The sequence below is a fragment of the Canis lupus genome, chromosome 20, assembly GCF_003254725.2.
Source record: "Canis lupus dingo isolate Sandy chromosome 20, ASM325472v2, whole genome shotgun sequence".
Classification (NCBI taxonomy): domain Eukaryota; kingdom Metazoa; phylum Chordata; class Mammalia; order Carnivora; family Canidae; genus Canis; species Canis lupus.
In genome coordinates this window covers 13038692-13062112 of record NC_064262.1, presented here as the reverse complement: position 1 = coordinate 13062112, position 23421 = coordinate 13038692, and the positions used below count along the sequence as shown (strand labels likewise).

General features: G+C 41.3%; 1 protein-coding gene across 11 annotated transcripts in view; it reads left to right on the top strand.

The window, feature by feature from the left end:
* ITPR1 (inositol 1,4,5-trisphosphate receptor type 1) overlaps positions 1-23421 on the top strand; it is a 318713-nt gene that overhangs the window by 203928 nt on the left and 91364 nt on the right. For 5 of the 11 annotated variants that reach the window (XM_025451109.3, XM_025451124.3, XM_025451147.3 and 2 more), the window contains 4 exons: positions 4110-4145; positions 5312-5362; positions 10521-10653; positions 12866-13056. In XM_025451109.3, coding sequence (XP_025306894.3) covers positions 4110-4145; positions 5312-5362; positions 10521-10653; positions 12866-13056 — 411 coding nt within the window. The remainder of the gene's footprint in view (positions 1-4109; positions 4146-5311; positions 5363-10520; positions 10654-12865; positions 13057-23421) is intronic. The other 6 variants (XM_025451117.3, XM_025451161.3, XM_025451137.3 and 3 more) reach the window with 2 other exon arrangements.

The following is a 23421-nucleotide window of genomic DNA, read 5'->3' as shown; positions in this document are numbered from 1 at the left end:
TTGGGGGAGTTATGTGTGTGTGCGTTTTGATACTGAGATTATTACACAATGACTGAAATTGTATAGTTTAGTCAAGTTAGAATGTGTTTTTTAAAAATGAATTTTGCTATTAAGTTCCAATGAACGTGTTCTGTAAAGGTGAAACTACATCATTGGGACTAAATTTTTACTTCTTTGTTTCTAAAAACAAATGCCGTTAATAAAGGACATTGTGTTAGCAGATGTGAAAGTTTAAAATTGTTCTGAAATGCTAGATCACATATTTTAACTCAATTTTCTTTAAAGCTTTCTCATCTCTTAAGGTGGGTTTGCAAAGGCTCAGGAAGGATGGGTCCCAGCAAACATATTTGCAAGTGTGTTCACTGTTGGCTGGTTGGTTGATTTCCCTCCTCTGAGGTTTTGAGTGGGTGAAAAGGAACTGGAGGCCGATTCAAGGGTACTGGAGTTCATATGTTCCCTTTGATGTGCTGAATATGAGGGCTATAACATATTTGCATTTCTTGAACTGTATTCAGCTTCTGCTGGGGATGGTCCATGGAAGGAGACTTCATCTTTCAAAAGAAAATTCTAGAAGCTCATGGTTAATGGAATGATTTATGTTGATGGCAGCAGAAGACAAAAGGTGTTTTTGTTTGTTTTTGGTTTTTTTACAAGGCTGTGGTCTGTGCTAGCCTGTTGGAGGCATACATGAAGTGTACGTAGGTATGTGAGTGGGTGCTGTTGTACATACACCGGAAATAGTAACTCTAGGAAGACTCAGAGCTTTTTTTTTTTTTCTTTTTTTTTTTTAAGATGAGAAGGTATGGTTTCCTTTGTTTATAGTAAAAATTCATCCTTCAATAAAATGTTAGGTATGTTAGATATTACAAACAAGTGTGTCAGTTTCTTACAAACACATACCTGGCTACTATTAAAATACCATAGTTTTGGTGCCTTAATTTGTGGCTGCGGGATTCAGTGACTTGAGATTCATTTTGATTTTTTTTTTAAAGAATTTATCTATTCATTAGAGACAGAGAGCAGAGACATAGGCAGAGGGAGAGGGAGGCCCCCCATAGGGAGCCTGATGTGCAATTTGATCCCAGGACCCTGGGATCACTACCTGGGCCAAAAGCAGACACTCAACTGTTGAGCCACCCAGGGATCCCTTGAATTTCTATTTCAAAGATAGTCATTTGAAATCTTTTTCCTCTGGTTAGATTTGCTGACCTAATCTAAAAGCCCTGGGAAGACATAAGATCAGTGAAGAAATATGAAAAGGCAATAGAATACAGTCATGACTTTCTAAGTTCAATAACCACTCTCCATCATTTGCTGGTTTGGGAGACTTTGCCTTGATTGGAGGTATCAGCGCCTGAATATAGTGACTGATCCTGGGACTAGGTAGGGAAAACAAGACTTGTCAAAAATCAGAAATGACCATTTTCTCAAAACATCCCTCTTTAATGTATGGTCATTGAGGATGACCCTTCATGTAAAACAATTTAACTTGATAATAAAAATGTCCTGAGAAAATCACTTCATTCACTTATTAAACATTATGTTCTGGTTTTGGCATTATATATTTATGTAGCTATTATCTTATTTGAACAATGTAGCTAATTATAAATCTGCTTCTGTTTTTCAAAATTGCAGCTTAACTGCATGAAATAACCTCATCCTCAAGGAAATAGAGCTGAAATCCTCATAGGAGGAAGTACTGGTAAAGGCTGTCTTTTTTTTTTTTTTTTTTTTTTTTACCAAATTATATGCCAGATAGATAAGGTTTGGCCTTTGCCATGCCTGAAATCATTGTATGTCCTAGCAAGTTGTATTATATTTAGGGAACTTGCTGTTAGATATTATGAAATGAAGTTTACTGAAAATATACAAAGCATTGTTTAATGTTTTAACTGGAAGAAATCCTAAAGAATATCTGCTCCAATCTCCATGAACTACAGGTCAGAACGTGGAAGGCCAGAGAAATTCAGTGCCTGGCTCAGGTTCACAAAGAACCAATGTCTAGATGAGCTTGTGGACACATGACCCTCTGTAGCACTCTTGGTTTTTCTATTCTGTTTCATGAATGGATAGCATTAAAAAAATTGTCCTTCCATTTAGTGATTCCTAAGGCTGCAAGGCATTCTCTGTTGCCTCAAAAGGCTTCATGAAATGTTCAAGGAAGAAATATAAATAATTTTAATTTAATTATTACTTTGGAAATTAATTTTAAAACAAGAATGACAGTAGTAGAGTGTATAATCATTAAACATTTCAGAAATCAGTGGTGTCTAAGTGATTAAGAAATAGCCATATACTACCTATGGGTATTCTAAAAGTATTCAGTATACTTCTTTGAACAAAGAGATCTCAAACAAGAAAATTTTTAAAACAAAACCAAACCCAACCACTTCCAATTCAATCTTCATTTCCTTTAACTTTTGACTGGCAAAGGAGTAGGAGAGTAGCTCTCTGGTTTCCTACAGTAAACCCATGCCTATAATCTTTTTGTTCTAATCATATAGGATCAGTATAAAAGAATATGTTGTAGCCAGTGCAAATCGTAGAAGATAACATGTTTTTTCATTGGTATCTCTGAGTGCTCTAAAATGCATGGGCCATTGCTTTAATTCTGCTTTTTCTTAGGTGTCCCTTCTGTACTAAGAGAGATAGCAAATACGTTTGTACAGTTTTTTTTTTTAAGATTTTTTATTTATTTATTCATGGGAGACCCAGAGATAAGGCAGAGACACAGGCAGAGGGAGAATCAGGCTCCCTGCAAAGGAGCCCAGTGTGGGACTCAATCCCAGATCCCGGGATCACGCCCTGAGCCGAAGGCAGACGCTCAACCACTGAGTCATCCAGGCGTCCCATATTTGTACAGTTAATTCTTTAGTCTAAAGCATATAGAATTTAAGAACAGAGTTGAAGCATATTCCTGGATTGTGATTTTATTTATGTCTTGAAAAGACCTATAACTGACTTCTGTTTTTATTTTCCTTGCCATACTGCAGTCTCTCCTGCCATTATATATCTCCCCACTCCAACAGGAAGCTAAAGGCTCTGGAGATAAATTTTTTCCCTGAGGCTAGTGGAGTTGTGCTCATGTCTGAAAATTTTTCTGTCCATAATTGAGTGAGCAGCCCTCCACGTATCCCCCACTATAAAGTAATCTTTGTACTTAAAGAGATCTCCTGTATCTTTTCTTCATTTTACCTGTTGAGAAATAGAAAGCCAGAAAGAAGCCATTAAGTTATATAATAACAGTTTTATATCAAGAACATTTTTTTTTTCATCTTGGATATCAAATCACCAAAGAGGTAGCATTGGGTTGGATTGAGATACCACCAGATTTCATAACTTCAGTCCTTCTGTGCTTTCAACGTCTGTACTGGCTCACCAGCCAACAGCCACACTCTGGCCTCAGTATGGATATGCTGTGTCTCTGGAGCACTGCTGAGCAAGGCCAAGGTCACTCACTTGCAGCGGGAGCCTTGGCCTCATTCCATATTCCCAGACTGTACCTTGAGCTAGCCAGCCATGCCTGGTGCATGACTGGTGCAGGGAGGTCTGGGTAGGGTCTGGTGGTTACATCTGACATCAGTGAGTTCCCTGCCCCAAGCACGTGCTCTCTGGAGGACAGAATCGTGGAGCTGTCTTTCACAAGCTTTGGGCCTCTGGGAAGGGGAGTGTACCTGAGGCCTCTGTTGTTTTTACCCACCCGTTCTCTTTCTCCCTCTCTGCACCTTGGATATCCTTGGATATGTATATGATTGCTTTTTCTCTTTTGGTGGATGAACAAAACACAGGTGTGCAGTGGTTCTTCCTTTGGCATCCTTTTTTTTATTTTTTTAAAAGATATATTTCCTTCTTGGTCATTAGTTTCTTTCCCTATTTTAAATTCGTTTCCCTATCTCAAGGCAATTGGTTTTTCCAACATGATCACATTTAGTGCAGTTTAAAAGAGAAAGTATCTCCCCACCTCAATTGCTCAAGACCTGGTATAGCCATGTCACCTCATCTTTGATCTTGCTTTCTGTGTTTTGTCCTTGAGTGTTGGTCTCTGGACTCTTTGTCACCCACGAGAATGAAGTGCCATAACTAACATGCTTTGTTTTACTCCCAACTAGCTCCCACAAGCTCCGGATTCTGAGAACTCCACAGAGGTGTGTGTTGTTCACCTATATTTGCAGTGACAGCAAATATGGGTGCTTCTCAGTTGTCCTTGTTGAGTGTCTGAGCTGTCGTGGTGAAATTTCTGTCCTGGTGGTAGGTGCAGGAGGGAAATCTTCTGGCTGGGCTGGGAACTGATGGTTTCTGTAATTGAGGTGGCTCTCAGTGTAGGAAAAAAGTTCTGAACTGCTAGAACTAAACCAGAGTGTCCCTCCAGGTGAGATGTGCCTCTCTGAAGGCTTTCAGACAAAACTGTCTCAGTCTTGAAATGTTCAGTTGAGAAACTCTGGAATGTCGAGACCTTTTTGTTAGACAAAATAGACTCTGGGTTCTGTGCAGAGATGATGCAAATTTGAAGTTCTGGATATTAATGCATAGTTGTGGTGAATGCTGTTAATAAAGTCATAGTTTGACACTGCATGCTTTCTGTTCTTCCTATTGCTAACTAAACTCATTAAATAAAGGACTAGAATTAATTACTGCCTCTAAGCTTTTTGGAGAGACCGATTTCTAAGTATCAAAATTTGCTTTCAGAAGCTATTCTAAAATCACAGTAGGGTAAAGCATGAATAAAAGTGTATTTCATTTGAGAAAAGTCTAATGAAAATCTTAAAAATGAAACCAACAGATTATCAAATAGCTGAGTTGCAATGTGGCTGCTTTATAATGATCAGCGTCTAATATGGTAATCAGAGTTCTTCATTGTTAGCAGCTTGGATTAGAATGCTGTGTACCAGTGGGTTGAGGAGAGCTGAGGTGCCATATATGTGTCTGCTCAGAAGTGTATATGCATTGATGTTCTGGTGCATGTGCTATGCAATTATGCATGTATGAATTGTGAGGATTTGCCCTCTTGGTGTCTTGCATTATAACCCTTTTTGGGCTCATGTAAAAGTACATAATATAGCATATGACCAAAAAGTCATAAACCTGGTCATTTAAATACTGCATTAAGGTTGGGTACAGAACAGTTGTTAAGCAGTATTCAAAGTAATTGAGCATTTAGAATGTATCCGGGGAAGAATTTTAAAAGGCCTATAATCCTTTTGTGTAACTCTTTGCTCAGTATGAGCTCTTGGTGTATTTTATTTGTGACTGATACTGAAGATGGTCCTGTCTGCCTAGTGTTGTACTTAAAATGGAATTTCTGCATGCTTAGCAGGAGCTTGAACCGAGCCCCCCCCTGAGGCAACTGGAAGACCATAAAAGGGTACGTAGTCTTGGATATTGGGAGCTAATGGCCATAACACCTCCCTCAGCCATGTGCTGTAACTTAAAGACAGCTTTTGTTGGTGTTGATATTGTTAAAGCATTAATCACAGCCATTTGTATCAGTGAGGCTAACTGGTGAGTTTCCCTATTATCTACCCCCGTAGGCCCTATAGGGCCAATGCCTGAATGATGACCAGTAAGCTTTTCATGACCTCTCTTCTTTTTCTGTAGTGGCTTTCTAGTTAAATGAAGTCCTAAAAAAATTTTTTTTCTGTAAGTCACTGATAATCATTATGATTAACTTACAATAAGCAAAAAAAGTATAATGAAAAAGTTCATAATTATGCTATTGAGCTATAAAAACAGCTAATGATAAAATATTTCCTCTGCTCACTTTTTACACAGGTATGAATGTGTGCCAACGAACATTTTTATTGTCCTTAGGGTTATTCTATGTGTACAACTTCTGTACCTTGCTTTTGTCATTTGATATTATATATGATTTTCTTTGAAAGTCTGAAAGTTAATAACTGTCTGAAGTTCCACAAATGAACGAGTGCTTTGTATTATTTTCCTGATGAGGAAATGAAGAAATGAACACATTTCTTTGGGTAGATTTTTAGAAGGGGCATTCTTAGGCCAAAGGATAGATACTTTGTTTAGATGCTCATTCTGCATTGCCAAACCATTTTCTATAAGGCTTACATACATCATTAGCATGCTGACCAATTCATATTACTCATTTTTGGAAGATAATCAGATACCCTGGATTTCTGAGTACTTATCATATGCCAATAACTGTGCTAAGATTTTTACATGTGTTAACTCATCAATTTAATTTTTATTAATGCTGACATTGGCCCAATGACAGCCATTTCACTTCATCCCCATTCACACATTAGGAAAATGAGACCCAGGAAGATGAGGCACTTTACTCAAGGTCATGGGGTTTAGAACATGGGCAGTTATAGCAAAGACTGCCTTGGAATTGTGGTCATCAGTGTCCTGGAAGATTTATACCTGAGATAAATGGGTGGCCTGATGCACCTTTGTTCTGCTCATATGCTCCAGCCCCTGCTTAATCCCACCACATCCCAAATTCTTTGCATTCTTCTGGGATTGTAATTTCTCAGGCTATGACCATTTAGCCTTTTCCTCTAGCATCCTGGATCTCTTTACAGTTAGTTGACCAAGGGCCCATTGCACTCCTATGTTTTCCATCCATGCCTGTCCTGTAAGAATTACCCCGGGCCTTTGAGGTAGCTGGTAAAGATGCAGAGCCAATCCCTCATGCCCTAAGTTCCCAGGGGACACAGTATTGAATGCTAACTAAGGGTGTAACCTTTGGAATTAGAAACAGGTTCAAGTCTCAGTTTGCCAAACCCTAGCTTTGTGATTTGGGGCAAGTTATTTATCTTCCCTGTACCTCAGTTTCTTCTGCTATAAAATGGGGGTACTAATAGTCTCTGCCCCTTAGGACTGTCCTACTGAGCTGTGCACATGAAGCACTTAGTACAGTGGCTACAATATGACAAAGGATATTAACTCTTGTAGTGTAGTTACCTTGCAGACCAAAATGCTTCAATGATTAGGTAGACAATAGTAGCAAAAGGAAGGTATTTTTAAATTGAGGTGCGACCTTAGTGCTGACTAAAGTGTGAAGGGCTCACCACTCATGTGAGAGGGTGATCTTTCCTGCAGCACATGATTTTTAAGTGGCTGGAACCTAGGAAAGCTAAAAGGTCATTTTTTCTCTCCTGTGCCTATGTGGCCATATTAACTCCTTAGTGCCCTGTTCAACACTTGGCTCTATTCCTACATGTTTGAACCAAACTGCAAGATAGGAGCTTGGTTTCATTACTCTGTATCACTGATCTACCATTTTCACTGTTCTAAAATGACACTTACTACAAAAGAAACTCTTGGCCTTTGCCTTTTTCAGTCTTAGGTAATAATGTGTGTATGGAATGTCTTACCAGAGACAAATATCTGATATCTGGTTGCATACTAGGGGTGTAAACTTCTGGGAAAAAATTAGTGTTATTGTTTAAAAAGAGTTGCATGGCCAAATGTTAAAACTGAAGTAGTGACGTTATTTGAGTCATCTTTTTTTTTTTTTTTTTTTTCCTTTTCTGCAATCAGGTACTCTGAGAAGAGTTTTGTGTTCTTGAGTAATTTATATCATGATGATTAGGAAGGCTTTTTTCTGTAGTTTTAATTTTTCCTAAATTAAACCACTGGCTCAGAAAACAGAATTTTTCTTAAACCTAAGTTTTTACACTAGGGATTTGCATAACTTTTTATAATGTTGTCCATTTTCTTTATCCCTTTTCCCCTAAAATTATCAGTCTTTATTCCTTCCGAAAAGGAATAAGTCTCAACTTGTTTAAAAAAAAAAAAAAAAAAGGCAAATCCCACGTGCTCTGTGGGATTTTTTTCCCTTGCAGCTTAAACTTTTTTGTGTGTATGGAGAAAGGTGAGATGAATATGTGCCAAAAACCTTATAATTAAGGGTGGGGGGAGAAGTTTGTAGGGTGGAATGTATGTGTGTGTGTTTTTCCATAATTAGCACATTTCATGATATTCTCTTATGGGGGAAAATGTACCATTTGATGCATCAGTTGCTATGGTAACTGCTAGGGTTTTTCTGTGGAAGAAGAGACAAAATGGTAATGTAAGATCCCTTTGTAACTTCACTTGGCATCCAGGCTGCATAAATGTGAAGTTCCTGTTCCTGGAGTCCACGTGTTCCCAGATGGCATGTGTTCCTTTCTTTACCTCCCGCTTGCTTGATTGCAAACTGACCATAGTCGTGCCAATTACCCTCAAGCTCAGGAGTGGGAAATCTGAGTTGTTCCTGCCTGAGGTGGAATTGTAGTGTGAAGACTACAATTGAGACTTTCTTAAAGATGCATGTTGGTTGGTTGGTCATGGTCACCCTGACTTTGACTTGACCATTCAAACCCTATGATCTTCCATATCCTTGCCAGGATGGCTACATTGGTTGTCTTCTGTGGTTGCGGCTTGTAGGTCTCAACCCAGCCATCTACCTCTCAAACAGTTGTTCTTGTGATGCCCAGAGGGATCCAGTTAGAGAATTAGGATGGTTTACTGCCAACCATTCTCTTTTGTGCGAATTCAAAGACTGTATGTTTTGAAAGAAAATCAAACTGATACATCATTATGTTGAAAAAAGGAAATCATATTCAATCTCCTGTTACATTCAGCATGGAGGTAACCTTTTCTTTCTCCTTTTTTGTTCTGAGTAGGCTTCTGTGAATGATCCTCTGAGATTTGTATTTCTCTTATGAAGTCAGCCTTTCAAATCACCGTGCTCTCTTTCAGTGACTGCTTTGGAGGGCATCAATGTGTTTGTACTGGTGCTAGAGATGTAAACACCAGCAAAGCTAGATCTTTATAACAAAGTATGGTTTTCTAAGCCATTAAAGAATATTGTACCAAATGCAGTCTATTTAAAAAGTATGTGAAAACCTCATAAATAATTTCCTCATTGGGAACATTCTTGGAATTTTGTATTTACAGTCAGTCAAGATGGGCAGCAAGTCTCATGAGCTAATAGAAGCACCCTCCTTTGCTGAACTACAATGAGAGACATATTTATGGGTGGGATGGAGAGAAGAAAATAGAGGTTTCTTCATTTCCTGAACTTTGAGTTAAAAATCAGTACTGTCCACCCTCCACCCCTCCACCCCCGTTTATCCCATCCCACTCTGTCCTTGGAGTCTTTGACCAGCAGCATGAATTAAGAAAGTAGAAAAACTTGGCAGTATAGTCCTGGGACCTTCCATGATTTTGATGCTTAACTAAGGAGTTTTCTACCTTCCTTCTTTGTTCCCTGGTCCCATGTCCCCCTGGCACTCTCAGGGCCCTTCTTGCCCTCCTGTCTGCTCCCTCCCATCTTGTTTTGCAGACACCCCACTTGAAGTCTCCAGACCTATTCTTGGAGCTTATTAACAAATCACTTTAAATTCTACTGACTCGTGTTACCATTACATATCTCTTCAGAAGAACTCTTGAGCCTCTATTTTAGACACCTGCTATATTTCAGCACCCCTTCTCTCTGCTAGACTTCTCACTCACCTCTGCTGATGATTTGCCAGAGGAACTCCATGCCTTACTACTTTGTCTCTGGGAAAGAGTCTGGGGGGAGAACCATACAGCTCCTAACTTTCAGAAACTTCCAGACTGGGAGATGGTCTGGGAGTCACTTAGCAGGACCAAACATAGAACAGTGCTGAAAATAAATCCTGCTGCTTTGTGCTACTTTGCTAATGTCCCTAGTATTAGAGAAGAAATCACAGTTTTATTTATTTTTTTGGTTGGAGTTGTGGGAAAGAGTTGTTATGTCTTCTGTCCAAGATTCCTTTGATAGTTATATTTTTTTAAACACTGTCTTACGGAAATGTTCAAATATATACAAAAAGAATCAGAAGAGTTTTGAGAACCCAAGAACCTACATTCCTAACTCAACAACTATCAACTCATGGCCACTCTTGTCTCACCTGTATCCCTACCTATTTCCCTCCCTTACTATTTCAAAGCAAATGTCAAACTCATTTCATTCACAGTACTTATTTATTGATTGGCATGTCTAATGTCTGCCGCTACTTTATTTTCTATAGCATATTTTCTTCACCACTTGGCCCATTTAACTATTTCTATAAGAAAGGCTTACTTTCAGCTCATTATATCATTATGCAGTATTACTTTTATATCTTAATATTTTCTTACAATCTTGAGAATAAATCCTGTGCCTGGGGTAACATTTTTATATTGCTATATGAAAGGTGACCTGTAAAGTTTTCATATGAGTTTTATTGGCAGGCCCCAAAGGGACTTTTTTGTTTTTGTTATTGTTAGTTGCCCTTCAAAATTAATGTTCTGTATTTATCACCATGAGGGAGAGTACTTGAGATATTTAATATTCTAGATTGCTTTTTTTTAATGATGTGCTTTCCTGAGAAAATATTGAAGAAGTTAACTTCATAGTTTCCAAGTGCTTTTATTAATAATTTATTTTTTCACTGAGTGAAACTGAGCCAATTATAACTGAGTACCCCCGTGTTTTTTTTAGTATTAGTAGCTCAGTTATGCATTACATTCAGACCTGATTTCATTATCCTGTTTGAATTAAGGGTGAGGCGCTCAGGCAAATTTTGGTCAACCGTTACTATGGAAACATCAGACCTTCAGGAAGAAGAGAAAGCCTTACCAGCTTTGGCAATGGCCCGCTGTCACCAGGAGGACCCAGCAAGCCTGGGGGAGGAGGTAGGCTGTGTGGTGTGCTAATTAGCTGCACGTGTGAATTGAGTGTGTCACATGAGAGCTACATATTTCTCCTTAACAGGTTGAAACTAACAGATGAATTTGGGTGGCAAGTGTGTTTTCTAGCAACTTGTTTTGTCTTTGGTCTACCATCAAAGTGATCTCTAAAAATATTTCCCTGCAATTAGATATTGGCTAAGTATTTTGCCCCTCTTTCCAGTACAGCAACCCTCTGGGTAATTTTTGAATGACTCAAGAAAATTGATTTTACTGCCCATTTTCTTGTGGTCACAAGGATTCATTCTTTTCATTAAATAAAAATGATGTTAGCAGTGAGGATGGTGAAAGCTACCATTTATTGTACACCTACTGAGTGCCAAGGGCTCTCCCAAGCATTTGACATTCTTATTTGCTCCTCCAAGTACCCCACCCCATTACATGGCAGGTACTATTATCTTTTTTTAACGGAAAAAAGTGGAAGCTTGTTAATGACTGGTCTGTAATTTGAACCTCAATATATCTAATTCTGATTATGCTGTATTCCTCCCAAACTCATAAGGGAGTTAACATATTAAAAAAAAAAAACTATATCGAATTGTTTAAGAAAAACTCCTCAAAGGGATCACAGAACGTAAACACAGTTACAGGCAAAAGTTGCAAGAACATTAAACTCAACTGTAGGTGTGAGTTTTGGTTTTAAGGGGGCCAGGAGCTCAGTGCTCTCTTGAAGCACAAATATGAGTTGTCTGATTCCTTGTCTATAATGATGACTGTTACACACTATAGGCTTGAGGGGCATTCTGTAGGTAGCACCAAAATACTCAATGATTAATAAAGTTATCCTAGCAATTTCTGGGAAGGCATCTTGGCATTTCTCACCAAATGAAGCGTATTTGCTCACTTCATGGGACTCTATAGCTTCAGTGAAGATATAGTTATTAGAACGTCCCAGGAAGAGGGACCTTAGCATTTCATCTGAAAGTTCTCATGCAGAAGTTCCTCGCATAACACCTCAAACATATTTCTCTTTACTTTTGTAGTGGGGTCATTCCAATAATATGTGAGGCCTATGGGAGGCCTTATGAGGGCATTTTAGAAATGCATCAGGGATGGTTTCTGCTTTAAAAAGCTGTAAGAGAGAAGAGACACAGCCCAATTTCTGCTCTGCACTATGGATATAATAGATCTAGATAGTCAAGAAAAGCAGTGTAAAGGAGGTGGCATTTGAATTGAGGTCTGTGGGGAAGGACTGGTAGATGATTTCTTCTTTTTGAAATCGATCAACCCATGTCCCCGTATACATTAACGTTTCAGTTATTGGCAATAATAATGCAAGGCAAGTTCATATGTAGGCACTTCCTAAACACAGTTGGAATGCATTCCACTAAAATGACATAGGCCCTGTCTTAGGTTTATTCATGTCATCTAAAGCTCAGTGGGGATGGGAATTTCATCTGTTTTCTTCAGTCTCTAGTGCCAGTTCTTGGTTCCATGCCAAGCACTGAGTAACAATTTATTGAATAAATGAGTGAATAAACGAACAAACAAATTATGTGAAAGGTTGAGTTTGGGTTTGTTAAAAACAGGGTTAAAATCATTGTTATAGGCTATATTTTCTTAGGAGTATTCTAAGACATGTATAAGATTGGTTTGTCTCTTGAACTCAAAGTTTTTTTTTAATAATTCTGCATCAAGTCATTGTATTTTAATAGGTTTTTTTTTTTAAATTTTTATTTATTTATGATAGTCACAGAGAGAGAAAGAGAGAGAGGCAGAGACACAGGCAGAGGGAGAAGCAGGCTCCATGCACCGGAAGCCCGATGTGGGATTCGATCCCGGGTCTCCAGGATCGCGCCCTGGGCCAAAGACAGGCGCCAAACCGCTGCGCCACCCAAGGATCCCAAGTCATTGTATTTTAATGTCAGGGAGTCTTGGCTGGATGGCTTTAGGTCTCTTGCTAGAAATCTGTCATTCTTTATCTTACCTGCCTGAGTCTATACACTATCTCTGTTACTTACAAACTGGATATCTTCCTTGAAGACAAGTGACTTCATCTGTTTCCTAATAATTAGTACCTTCCTTGTGGGGTTTTTAAGAAGGTTAAAAGAGATAATACTAACAATAAAATATTTAGTGCATTGAGTGTTGGTACATAGTAAGTATGCAATACATACTCTGCTTATGGTTAAAAAAAAACAATGTTCCATCTTCCTAGGAGGAGGCTCTGGGTCCAGCTCCACGAGCAGGGGTGAGATGAGCCTGGCTGAGGTTCAGTGCCACCTTGACAAGGAGGGTGCCTCCAATCTGGTCATTGACCTCATAATGAATGCATCCAGTGACCGAGTGTTTCATGAAAGCATTCTCCTGGCCATCGCCCTCCTGGAAGGTGGCAACACCACCATACAGGTAAGAAGGCAGCTTGCTGCTGTGTGGCATCCCTACTGAGCAGGAAGAGAATCTAAGACCTAGGCACCTGGGTAGTGCCAAGGCTCTTCTATGATGGACAGCTCATTCTTAGAGCACAAAATTCTGTTCTTATGAAAAGCAAATTCTACCAGTATTTTCCTTGGTCATTCAGTCATAATTCAGACTTGGTTTCAAAACATGAGTTACATTTAAAAATTGATAAACTGCTGAGGATGTGCAAAGAAAATTGGTCCAAGATCTGGGGCATGGTAGGAAGTCTATATATGTTTGTTCAATGAGTGATTGAGTGAAGTGTATTTATAGTTTTTATCCAAGATCCTACATAATCCCATCAGTAGATGTCCAAAAAGGATTTTGGGTTGTCTGTGCTGTTTAGATTTAATTTTTGTATCAATAGACACTGCAGCTGTTGCTAGCTATAAATTTCTGTACCTTTCAAGTGAAAAGTTCAGTAAAATCATTTGAACTAATAACATCAATTTGAACTAATAGGAGAAAGTCAGGTTAGGTCAGTCAGAGATGTGTAGATGATTTTTTTGGCAGCTGGATACGATATATGTTTTAAAAGAGTAATAAATACTTGAAAGAATTCTTGATAGAAGTCCTTAGTGAAGTAATTTTAATGAATTTAATAATTACATATTAATAATTTTCATGTCAAAATGGCAATTAAAATTATTTCTTTAAATATTTTATTATCCCCTTCTTCATGTAGCCTTCCTTCTCTGTTGGCTTTTGAATAAGGGTTTACTTAGCTGTGTGTTTGTGTTTGTGTGTACACATACATACTGATAACTCCTTTATCGAGATATAATTAATATACCATAAACTTCATCCTTATGTGTATATCTGACTTGACATTAAATTCTTGAGTCTGAACTTAATTCAGAGTCCAGGTTAATGGAGTCTTGGTTCTTAGTACAAACTAGAAAGGGAAGTGGCTTGCTGAGGATAGGTTCGCCCCAGGCCAGGCTGCATTCTCACTGCTCACTCTCCCAAATGCCCTGCCCTTGCACAAGCTGCACACCCACCTGTGGCAGTCCTGTCTTCTCACATTCCCTTCCCAGCTTGCCCTAACACACACTTTCACTATTAGGTGGGGCTGTAAGTAGAGATTTGAACCAGTGGCAGAGTCCACTGCATGCCTGAATATTCACATTGGCACTGGAGTTGTGACACACTGGGATTGCTGTTTGATTTTGTCACATGCGAGTCTGACCGTGAGTGTGGGTGGGTCCTGTGGTCCTTCTCATCATTAGGATGTGGCCCACCCACTGCCGTGTCAGACTGGAAGCAGTGCTCAAATCCTCCTTGTCTTTCAACCACATGATTTCCAGTAACTAGATCATTTGAATTAAACATTTATTGAGCACTTTGTGGGTATACAGTGCTTTAGTAGAGACTAAGGCTGTGGTTTCTAGACCCTGGAGCCAGATGGTCTATGAGAATTTTCTTCAGGCATAGTCAAGTATGAAAAATGAAGGCAGTGTGGTGAGTTTTTCATAAATTAAGTTGTATTCAATTTGAAAGACCATCTTACCGTTTTATTTCTGATATTATATCCTCTTCAGTGTCTATACTTTAATGAAAAGATTTGAATATTGGATGACAGTTTTTTTTCTTGACTATTGACTAAAGAAGTTGGAAACCCTAGGTTATTCCTTCCCCTTCCCAGTTTTCTTTTAAAGCTTTACTAATTAGAGAAATCCTAGAATCCTAGAAGCTCAGTCTTTAAGAAATTGAAAATTCTAGCAAGGATACAAGAATGCAAACACATACACATAGGAAGCTCTGTCTCAAGGATAGTGGTAATACCATCCAAAAGGTAAGAATGATAATGTGGACCCTCCAAGGAAGAAGTAACAACATCTATGTGAGGAGTCAGGGGAAGGTTTTTTGATGAGCTTGGCTTTGAAGGATGGCTGCAAGTCTAAAAGGCGGAAACTGGGTGTGGAGCTGGGGCATGGAGTGGCTGTTGTGCCACTTGGGAGAGAAGAGGAGGCCCAGAGAGCAGGAACTGTGGTGGTGCTGATAGAACAGGGACTGGATCCCTCTGACTGAGCAGAACTGGCATAGGGTGGTGAATGGGGGCTGGCAGCGGGAGAGTTGGGCAGGGCAGCCCTTCACAGGGCCTTGGAGCTGCATGTTAGGACTATAAATCTGGCAGTGTAGGACAGATAAGTTGAGGAAAGCAGGGTCCAGAGGAGGCAGCCCAATAATTATAAAGCTAATTAGCAGTAATTTGGGGGAGAGCTAATGAGAACCTAAACTGAAAATAATTCTATGATAAAATTGGTCATAACTTAGGGGAGAATATTTTCTAGGAGGGGCACAGGGGAACATTTGAGGTACTGGAGATATTTCCAGTTACATGAGTACATACCTGTTTCAAAGTCCGTGACCATACAGTTAAAATAAGTTTATTGTATATAAGTTATACCTCAGTAGAAAAGGAATGATGGAGAGAAAAACCTAGTGGGGCAAAAGGACTAGGGACAGGATATCACAAGTGCTGACTCTCTAATGCTCCCTGCTTGAGGTGGGAGCCTACACTCATTGATAGTTGGTAAATGTTGCCCAAAATGGCACCTAAAGGGATGTTGGAGATGAGAAGGTCAGAGGTCCCAGTTGGCTCTTGGAGGCTTCAAAGAGTCTGGATGACAAGATGCATGAAGGCACCATTAATTAAGGAATAATGAAGCATGGAAAGGGCTTGCGGGGGCTGAGGGCCGCCGGCGCTGAGGCGGGCTGGCAAGATGAAGTCTGAGGTTCTGGCAGGATGCCGTGTTTTTCACAGTGTACCCCTGATGGCAATGGCAAGGCACACAGAAGCTGTTTTTCCTTCAAGTTCTTTATCTTGTAAAGTAATTATGAATATTAGTTTCATGTTTTCACACATTTATTACTCATATGCTCAGGCTCCAGATGAAATGCCATGATAGAGCTCCAGTAGTTCAGCCTCTCAGGGAGCGGAGATGTTTTCTCTCAAGGCAGCCAGCGTGCTCATGAGTGGGTGAGCCAGGATGGGAGGGCATAGCACTGAGGGCATGCATGCTCGCTCTTTCCTCCTCCCTCTCCCTGTCCTTCCCCACCCCCCTTCTGTGACCTCAGAGGGTGGAGGGGAAATCTAGCCCACCGCTTCAGTAGAGACCTGTGGTTCCAGGAAAATTCATTCTAGCCCAGAGTTGACTTGCCAGATCTCCCTTGGCCCCGAGCTTCTCTTTCTCTGGAGAAAATGATGTGGAACTCGGTTGTGTGTGGAGCCAGTTAAGGACAGGAACCTTGAAGCCCCAGGGGGAGTGATGTAAAATTTCGTCCTGCTTTAGAGGAGCTGGTTTGAAGTAGTACGTGACCAGCTGGGAAGTTAGTCTGAGTGGGGTTAAAACTGCCATTGTGACTATTAATGATTGCTGAAATGCTGTACTCCACTAAAGGCAGGGTCAGTTCCAGCCGGAATTCCGTGCTTATTATCACTTCCTGTTCAGATTGTCATGTTATGGCCTCAGGAAGGGAAATTGGTCTGAGGTCAGGTGGGCTTCCATAGATTAATATTTTTCAGTGACAGGCCATAGAAAGGGTGATCACAGGAGAGCATGGAGGGCTACAGAGTTCCGGAACTGCATGTTGCCTATGCGGGTAGAGGGCCGCAGAAGGACCCTTATGCTTAGAAGCACTTCATCACAGGATTTGGGATGTGTTTCACCCAAAGAAGGAGAATGAGACCCACCTTCCAGTCTGGGTCTGTATGGGATTAAGGAAGTTATTCCTGGGTTTCTGTTCCTGTATCTATCAAGTATGAAACATAAGAATGAACCCTTGGGATCCTTGTCACTATGAGTCAGAACCTTTAAACAGTTATTAGGTATTTTCCCAGGAATTCCTGGAACCTAGTAGTGATGGTTGGCTGGTTCCATTTCTGAAGTTTCCTTGGCTTATGAAAACAATTATTAAAAATATGGTTGAACAAACTTCAGGTGAGCCATACAATGGCATACTATTCAGCAATTAAAAAGTACAAACTATTGATAAATGCAATAACTTGAATGCATCTCAAGAGCATTACACTGAGTGAAAGGAGCCCACCTTAAAAGGAGACCTGCTATATGGTTCTAATTATATGACATTCTCAAAAGGACAAGACTGTAGTGATGAAGGACAGATCAGTGTTTGCCAGGATTAGGAGTGAGGGGACAATATGACTCTAAAGAGCACAAGGGAGATTTTTGTGTGACGACTCTGTTGTGTGTCCTGCTTTTTGGTGGTGGCCACATGAGTCTATCCATTTGTGAAAGTTTGTGGAACTGTATACCAAAGAAGGTCGGTGTTACTACATGTTCATTTTAAAAATTAATGAAAGTAAAAACTGTAATGATGATGATAATGGCCGGGTGAGTGTTTGTTATGAGCCAGGAACTATGCTCCAGCATCTATCGCATATCATTTCATTTAATCCCCACGCTCCCTATAAGAGGCAGGTTCCATAATTACCCCTTTTTACAGAAGAGGAAACTAAAATGAAAAATTATTTTTTTAAAGATTTTATTTATTTATCCATGAGCAACACAGAGAGAGGCAGAGATACAGGCAGAGGGAGAAACAGGCTCCACGCAGGGAGCTGACACGGGACTAGATCCCAGGTCCCCAGGACCACGTCCCAGGCCGAAGGCAGCACTAAACCGCTGAGCCACCCAGGCTGCCCTAAAATGAAAAATTATTAAGGAACCTGCCCAAAATCATACAGAGTAAATAACAGACCTAAGAGTTGAACCAGGGCAGCTTGGCTCTTACAAATGCCTCTTTGCCTGTGATGGCTTCATTCTGAGGAATGATGGTAAAGATCCGAGGAGGAACAGTAGGTGCTTTATAAAGAAAGATGACTTGCTCCTTCCTACAAGGTCAGTCCTTGCCATCTTTAGAGACAGAGGCATAGGTGGGCCAGGGATGGGAGCTGTGCCGGGCACGCATGACCCCCATTGTAGCAAGGAAGAAACTGAAGTTCCGTGGGGGTTCTACAGAAGTAGACTTACTAGCATGTGCCTCTTGTCTCTTCTCGCCCCCTGTTTTAGTTCTGTTGTTTAGCAGCACCCCCTAAATTTGGTGGCTTAAAGCAGTGGTAATTCTGGCACCTGTCACAATTCTGTGGGCTTGGGCTCAGCTGGGTGGTTCTTCCCCTCCATGTGATCTTGGCATTGGCTCAATGTGGTAGTCGGCTCTGCTGGCCACTCATGTAGCTGTGGCACTTGGTGCTGGTTCTCAGCTGGGAGCTCATTGGGGGCTGTCACTGGGACTGCCTTGGTTCTCCTCCATGTGGCCTTTCCATGTCATTTGGAATTCGTAGAGCACAGTGGCTGGGTTCAAAGCAGTGTTTCAAGAAGCAGAAAGTGGAAGCTACAAATCCTTTTAAGCCCTGAGCTCAGGGGGATTCCTAGAATGTCACTTCTGCCTTGTCCTTTTGATCAAAGGCAGTCATAAGGGCAGCCCAGTTATCAGGGCAGGGGAGAAAAAGCATCTCTGGTTGAGAGGAGGGCATGTACACAAAAGGAGGGAGGGTGGGCACGTTTGGAGACTGGCTCTGCCCCCTGCCATTATAATTGATTGAGCACCTACCATGGGCCAGTCCAACCCCTGAGTTGGGTGCTAAAGTTTCAAAAAGAGGGAGACACCATTGTGTGCCATAGAGGAGCTTTGTTCTCCCTGGAAATTCAGTTTCATCTTGCAGAAATGACAACTCATCTTCTTCCCCTTCAGGGTGATCTGTGAATATTCAACCCATTCCTGAGGATAAAGTCACGGGGGCCTGTAGCTCTCTAAAAGTTCTGAATTTCATTGCCCAGACCTTAGAGGATTCAATTATGGGAATCCAAAAATAAAGACATGTAGCACTTGCTAGCAGCCCTCATGGAGAGAGTTTGCTCCCTTATTCTGAAACCTTGTTATCTGTGACATCATCACCTAAAGCCTTGGAATGACAGGAAGCCAAATCCAGGATATTTCCCAGGCTGGCATAATGGACTCCTAGGGACGGTGTCCTCAAGTTTTCTAGCATCTTCTCTCTCTGCCCTGGCCATCCTGAGGGTAGATCTAATCTCCAAAACTCCTCCTACCCGAGTGCCATCAGAGCAGCTCAGACTTCATGATCAACGAACCCTCTGCTTACCGGAACAAGATGGTATCACTGCCCCTGGGCTCTGCAAGGGGGGAGTGACACGTTGCCCAGCCACAGAATCAAACTCCTCTTTGAGCAACCCCTGTTTTTTCTCCCCACTCTTTCACCCCCCTTCCTGCCAGCCCTCAGAAGGAATCTTTCCTTTCTGCTTAGTGTTTTGTAGCAAGTGGGAAACTATAAAATAAGCATTTGCTTATGAATTAATTTTTGGCACACTCCGGGCTCAGCAAGCCTTACGGCACTTGCATATCCGTCCTTCAAGTCCTTGCCAATTTCTGTGTTCCTTCCTCCTGAGACGTTCCCACCAGCACCCGGGGGAAGTTCCCTGTGCTTCCTCTTCCCTGCAGGAGGGTGGAGGCTGTCCTTACCTGGAGAAAAGGAGGAGTAAAATATATCTTTGAATATTATCTGTGTTTTCAGTTTTGTTTTTTTTTTTAAAGCAAATACAGATGTTCGGGGATATATGTGCTGACATGACCATCAAGAGCCTCTTAGCAAATTAAGGGGACAGACATAACAAAAAAATTTTTTTGGACTAATTGCTTCCGGTTGCAGAAGCACAGTGAATTTTATGTATCAAATGGCTGCCCACAGCTATTCTTATGCCAAGTCTAGCCTACAGACACACCCAAAAAGGGCTTTCTTTTCTGCACGTACGCAGCTGGAGATGGAAAATGTGAGAAGTGCTCCATCAGGAAACTGGCTTGCAAATTCATCTGAGAGAGATCCTAGTCCTTGGGGCCTTTTCCCCACCACACACTTATTTTTTGTGGTTGGCCTAAGAAATCAGCCCAAGAGCCAATGTCAGATAAGAAATCTCCCACTCCTTCCAGAAGAAGTCACCAGAAGAGCACACTGGAGTAGCATGTTGGTCTAGCTACCTCTGACCAGTTAACAGAGAGATGAGGGCAGAAAGAGCAATTTGATTTGCCTTTGCTAGAGATGGAAGGCCAATTTGTGAAGAAGAGCAGCCATGGTTTCACAGGGCGCTCACCCTTAGAAGGAGCAGAAGATTGGTGTGTGAGCAAGTTACGTAAAAGGGTGTTGTTTTTGGCAGGGAAGTCAGGAATGACTCATTTCTGAGTGGTGTTTTCTGACCTCAGGTTTTATCCATGTGGGAAATTAGTATTGCCTGCCGCAGTCAGAAGACTGTTCCTCCTTGCCCCAGGGTGAGGGGGTTTGAGAGCCATTGGCATTGAAATAAGAGAGGAGCAGGTGGCCTGTCCCCAGTAGGCTTCCCTGGACACTGCCCTTCAGCTGAAGCTGTAAAGGGTCTGAACCGCCGCCCATTGGCCCTCCTTTGAGAGTTGGTGGCAAAGGGTCAGAGACTTTGGGGACACTGCCGAGAAGGGAAGCCTATGACGTGGGAAGGAGCTTGGCTTCTAGAGTGGAAGCACCTGTGTTGGAATCCCAGCTCTGCCGTTGGCCTGTGATGTGACCTTGGACTTTTTCAGGATGCTTTGAAACTCACTCAGTTTTCTCATCTGTAAAATAAGAGAAAAACTAAGCCCTTTCCTCATGGAGCTGTGAGAGGATAAAAACAGGAGCATGGGGATAAAGTGCCTGTTCCAGTAGACACTACACACCTGTGAGCTGCTGCCATGGGGACTGATTGTGTGGAATGAGGAAGGTCTGGGTTCGAGCCCGACGTCTGCTACGTCCCTCTTGAGGACCTGGGGCAGAGTCCTTAACCTCTGTCAGCATGGTTGCCAAGTGGAGAGCAGGATGGTGACAGTGTCCCTCTCACAGGGCTCCTGGGACAGTTAGACAAGGTGTCCACAGAAGGTGCCTCATGCAGTTGCCAGGGTTGTAGAAACGTCTCAGAATTAGCTGATTATCTTTATTAATAAATATTTTTCATTTAAAAACTGGATTTCAGGGGTGCCAGAGTGGCTCAGTTGGTTAAGTTCCTGACTCCTGATTTTGGCTCAGGTCATGATCTCAGGTTCGTGGGATGGAGCCCCAAGTCATGTTGGACTCCACGCTCCGTGGGGAGTTTCCTTCTCCCTTGGCCCCTGCCCCACCCCACATTCTTGCACTGATGCTCTGTCTTTCTCTCTCTCTCTCAAATAAATCAAATAAATCAATGTTTCTTAAAAAATGGACTTCCATTTTTTAAAATAGGTTTCTTCTCAGGAAGCTGATGTTTGAGCTTTTGCTTTTATGTAGCAGTTTACAATCCAGTGGGCCTGGGGGGTACTGTTTTACCTCGTGTTCATCCTCAGTTCACCTAAGTCCCTCTGACTATATATTTGAAATGATGATGGAGGTCCAGAAGGTTGGGACACTTTCTTACCTTAGGTACTGGTTACTTATAATGACAGATATTCTGGGTAAATTGGAAAGCAAAGGGCAGTCCAGTCACTCTGTGGCTTTAAGTACTCCCTGACCAGCCTTTCCAACCTCCTCCCCGCCCACTTTTTTTTTTTTGGTCCAAGTAATCTCTTTGATCACTTGTCAGCACATGGTATGCACTATACCTCCTTAGCAGCCTTTTCCATTCCCAGGAAACTAGTGTGTCACTGAACAAAGATCTTTTTAAGTTTTTTGGTCTCAAAATTCAAGTTTTGATAGAAACTCAACATTCAAAGGTGGTTGCCATTCTTGGGAACATGAAACGCGAATGACCCTCCTGAAAAAGGAAAGTGACCCCTTGCACAGTGTAATCCTGGTCGTGGCAGCTCTCTGAGCGATGGTGGTCACAAGAGAAGGCATGGGCCTGTTGGCTTAGTTTTGTAATTCAGAGCAAGAAATGACTGCAGGGATTGTCAGCACATATGTTTGTGGCTCCTCCTCACTTAGATATGAGAAGCATAGTCCCATTGGTGTGCTCCTAAGGGAAAAATGTGTGCACCAGGCTGATGTGTTTTAGAGGAATTGGAGACACAGTATTATTTTTCTTTTTTTCCTGAATAGTAAAGCCAACAATTTAGGCAGAAGTGGGCAGGTACACGTATCTGCTCTTGTGGCCTTCCACTAGAGGACTGCATTTACTGAGGGTTATGGAGAGATCTTTGGAAGCAGAATGTTAATCTCTTTCCTTCATGCAAAACCTAGAAGGAGGAATTGGTTTCTAAGAGGTGTCTTCAAAGAAACCCTCGGATTTTCCATGGTCTTCAGAATTTGACCAAAGAGCAGAAAAAATGTCTGAGAAGACTCAAAAAAAGACTATATATTGAACCATCATTTCATTTTATCCTATTAAATCCACAAGGAGCCCAGATTTTCCTTCTTTCTTTCTCTTCCTTCAGGTCTAGTGAGAGGTCTGTGCTGTTCCTAACTTTCCTTAATGACTTCTAAGTAGGGAATGCTGCTTATGAACTTCCAGGTTGACACCTCATTCTCCTCTTTTGGCTTGTGATATGTTAATCCAGGGCTTGGCAAACTATGGCCAGTAGGTCAAATCCAGTCTGCAGCCTGCTTTTGTAAATAAAGTTTTATTGGAACATAGCCTTGCTTACTCCTTTAATATATCTCTGGCTGCTTTCATGCTATGAGGGCAGGGTTAGATAGTTGCAACAGAGACAGGATAACCTGCAAAGCCTAGAATATTTACCATTTAGCCCTTTACCGAAATCTTTACCAACCCCTGTGCTTGTTGAATCTTTGCTGTCTAAATATTAATCTGTTGAAGGGGAAGAACCATGGCTTTTCCTCCTTGTTCTGTGCTGGTATGACAATGGTGGCCTTTTAGTAAATATTCACCAGATGACCAATATCCTAAGTCCCAAGATATTGTGGCCACTTACTCACCTAATAAATAGGAATTCAGGGAAAGAGAGATCCATACTTTATCTTTCCCTTCTTTTTTTCAGGAGGTGGTGGTTTGCAAGGACAGTGGGATTGACAGTGGGACTATGTTTTAGAAGACTTTTTTTTTCCTCCCATAGGTGATCTTTCCTTTACTGTCTCTACTCGGATATATTCTATTACCCGTTTACCACCTTTCAACGCAGATTTGGAAAGCGGACTAAAGCAGCTCTTTCCTGTAGGGATTTGTCCATGTGGCTCAAGAGTCTCGGTACCTGGGATTGCAGGTTTTTCATCTGTGAGCTCTCTCTGATGATCCTACCCCAGACCACCACATTTTAAATTAGTCACTTCTTTATGGCCCAGTGCTCAGCTATTTCTGTACCTCCTACAAAGGTTTCCTGCTGGCCTCGGGGCATTTATAGTTA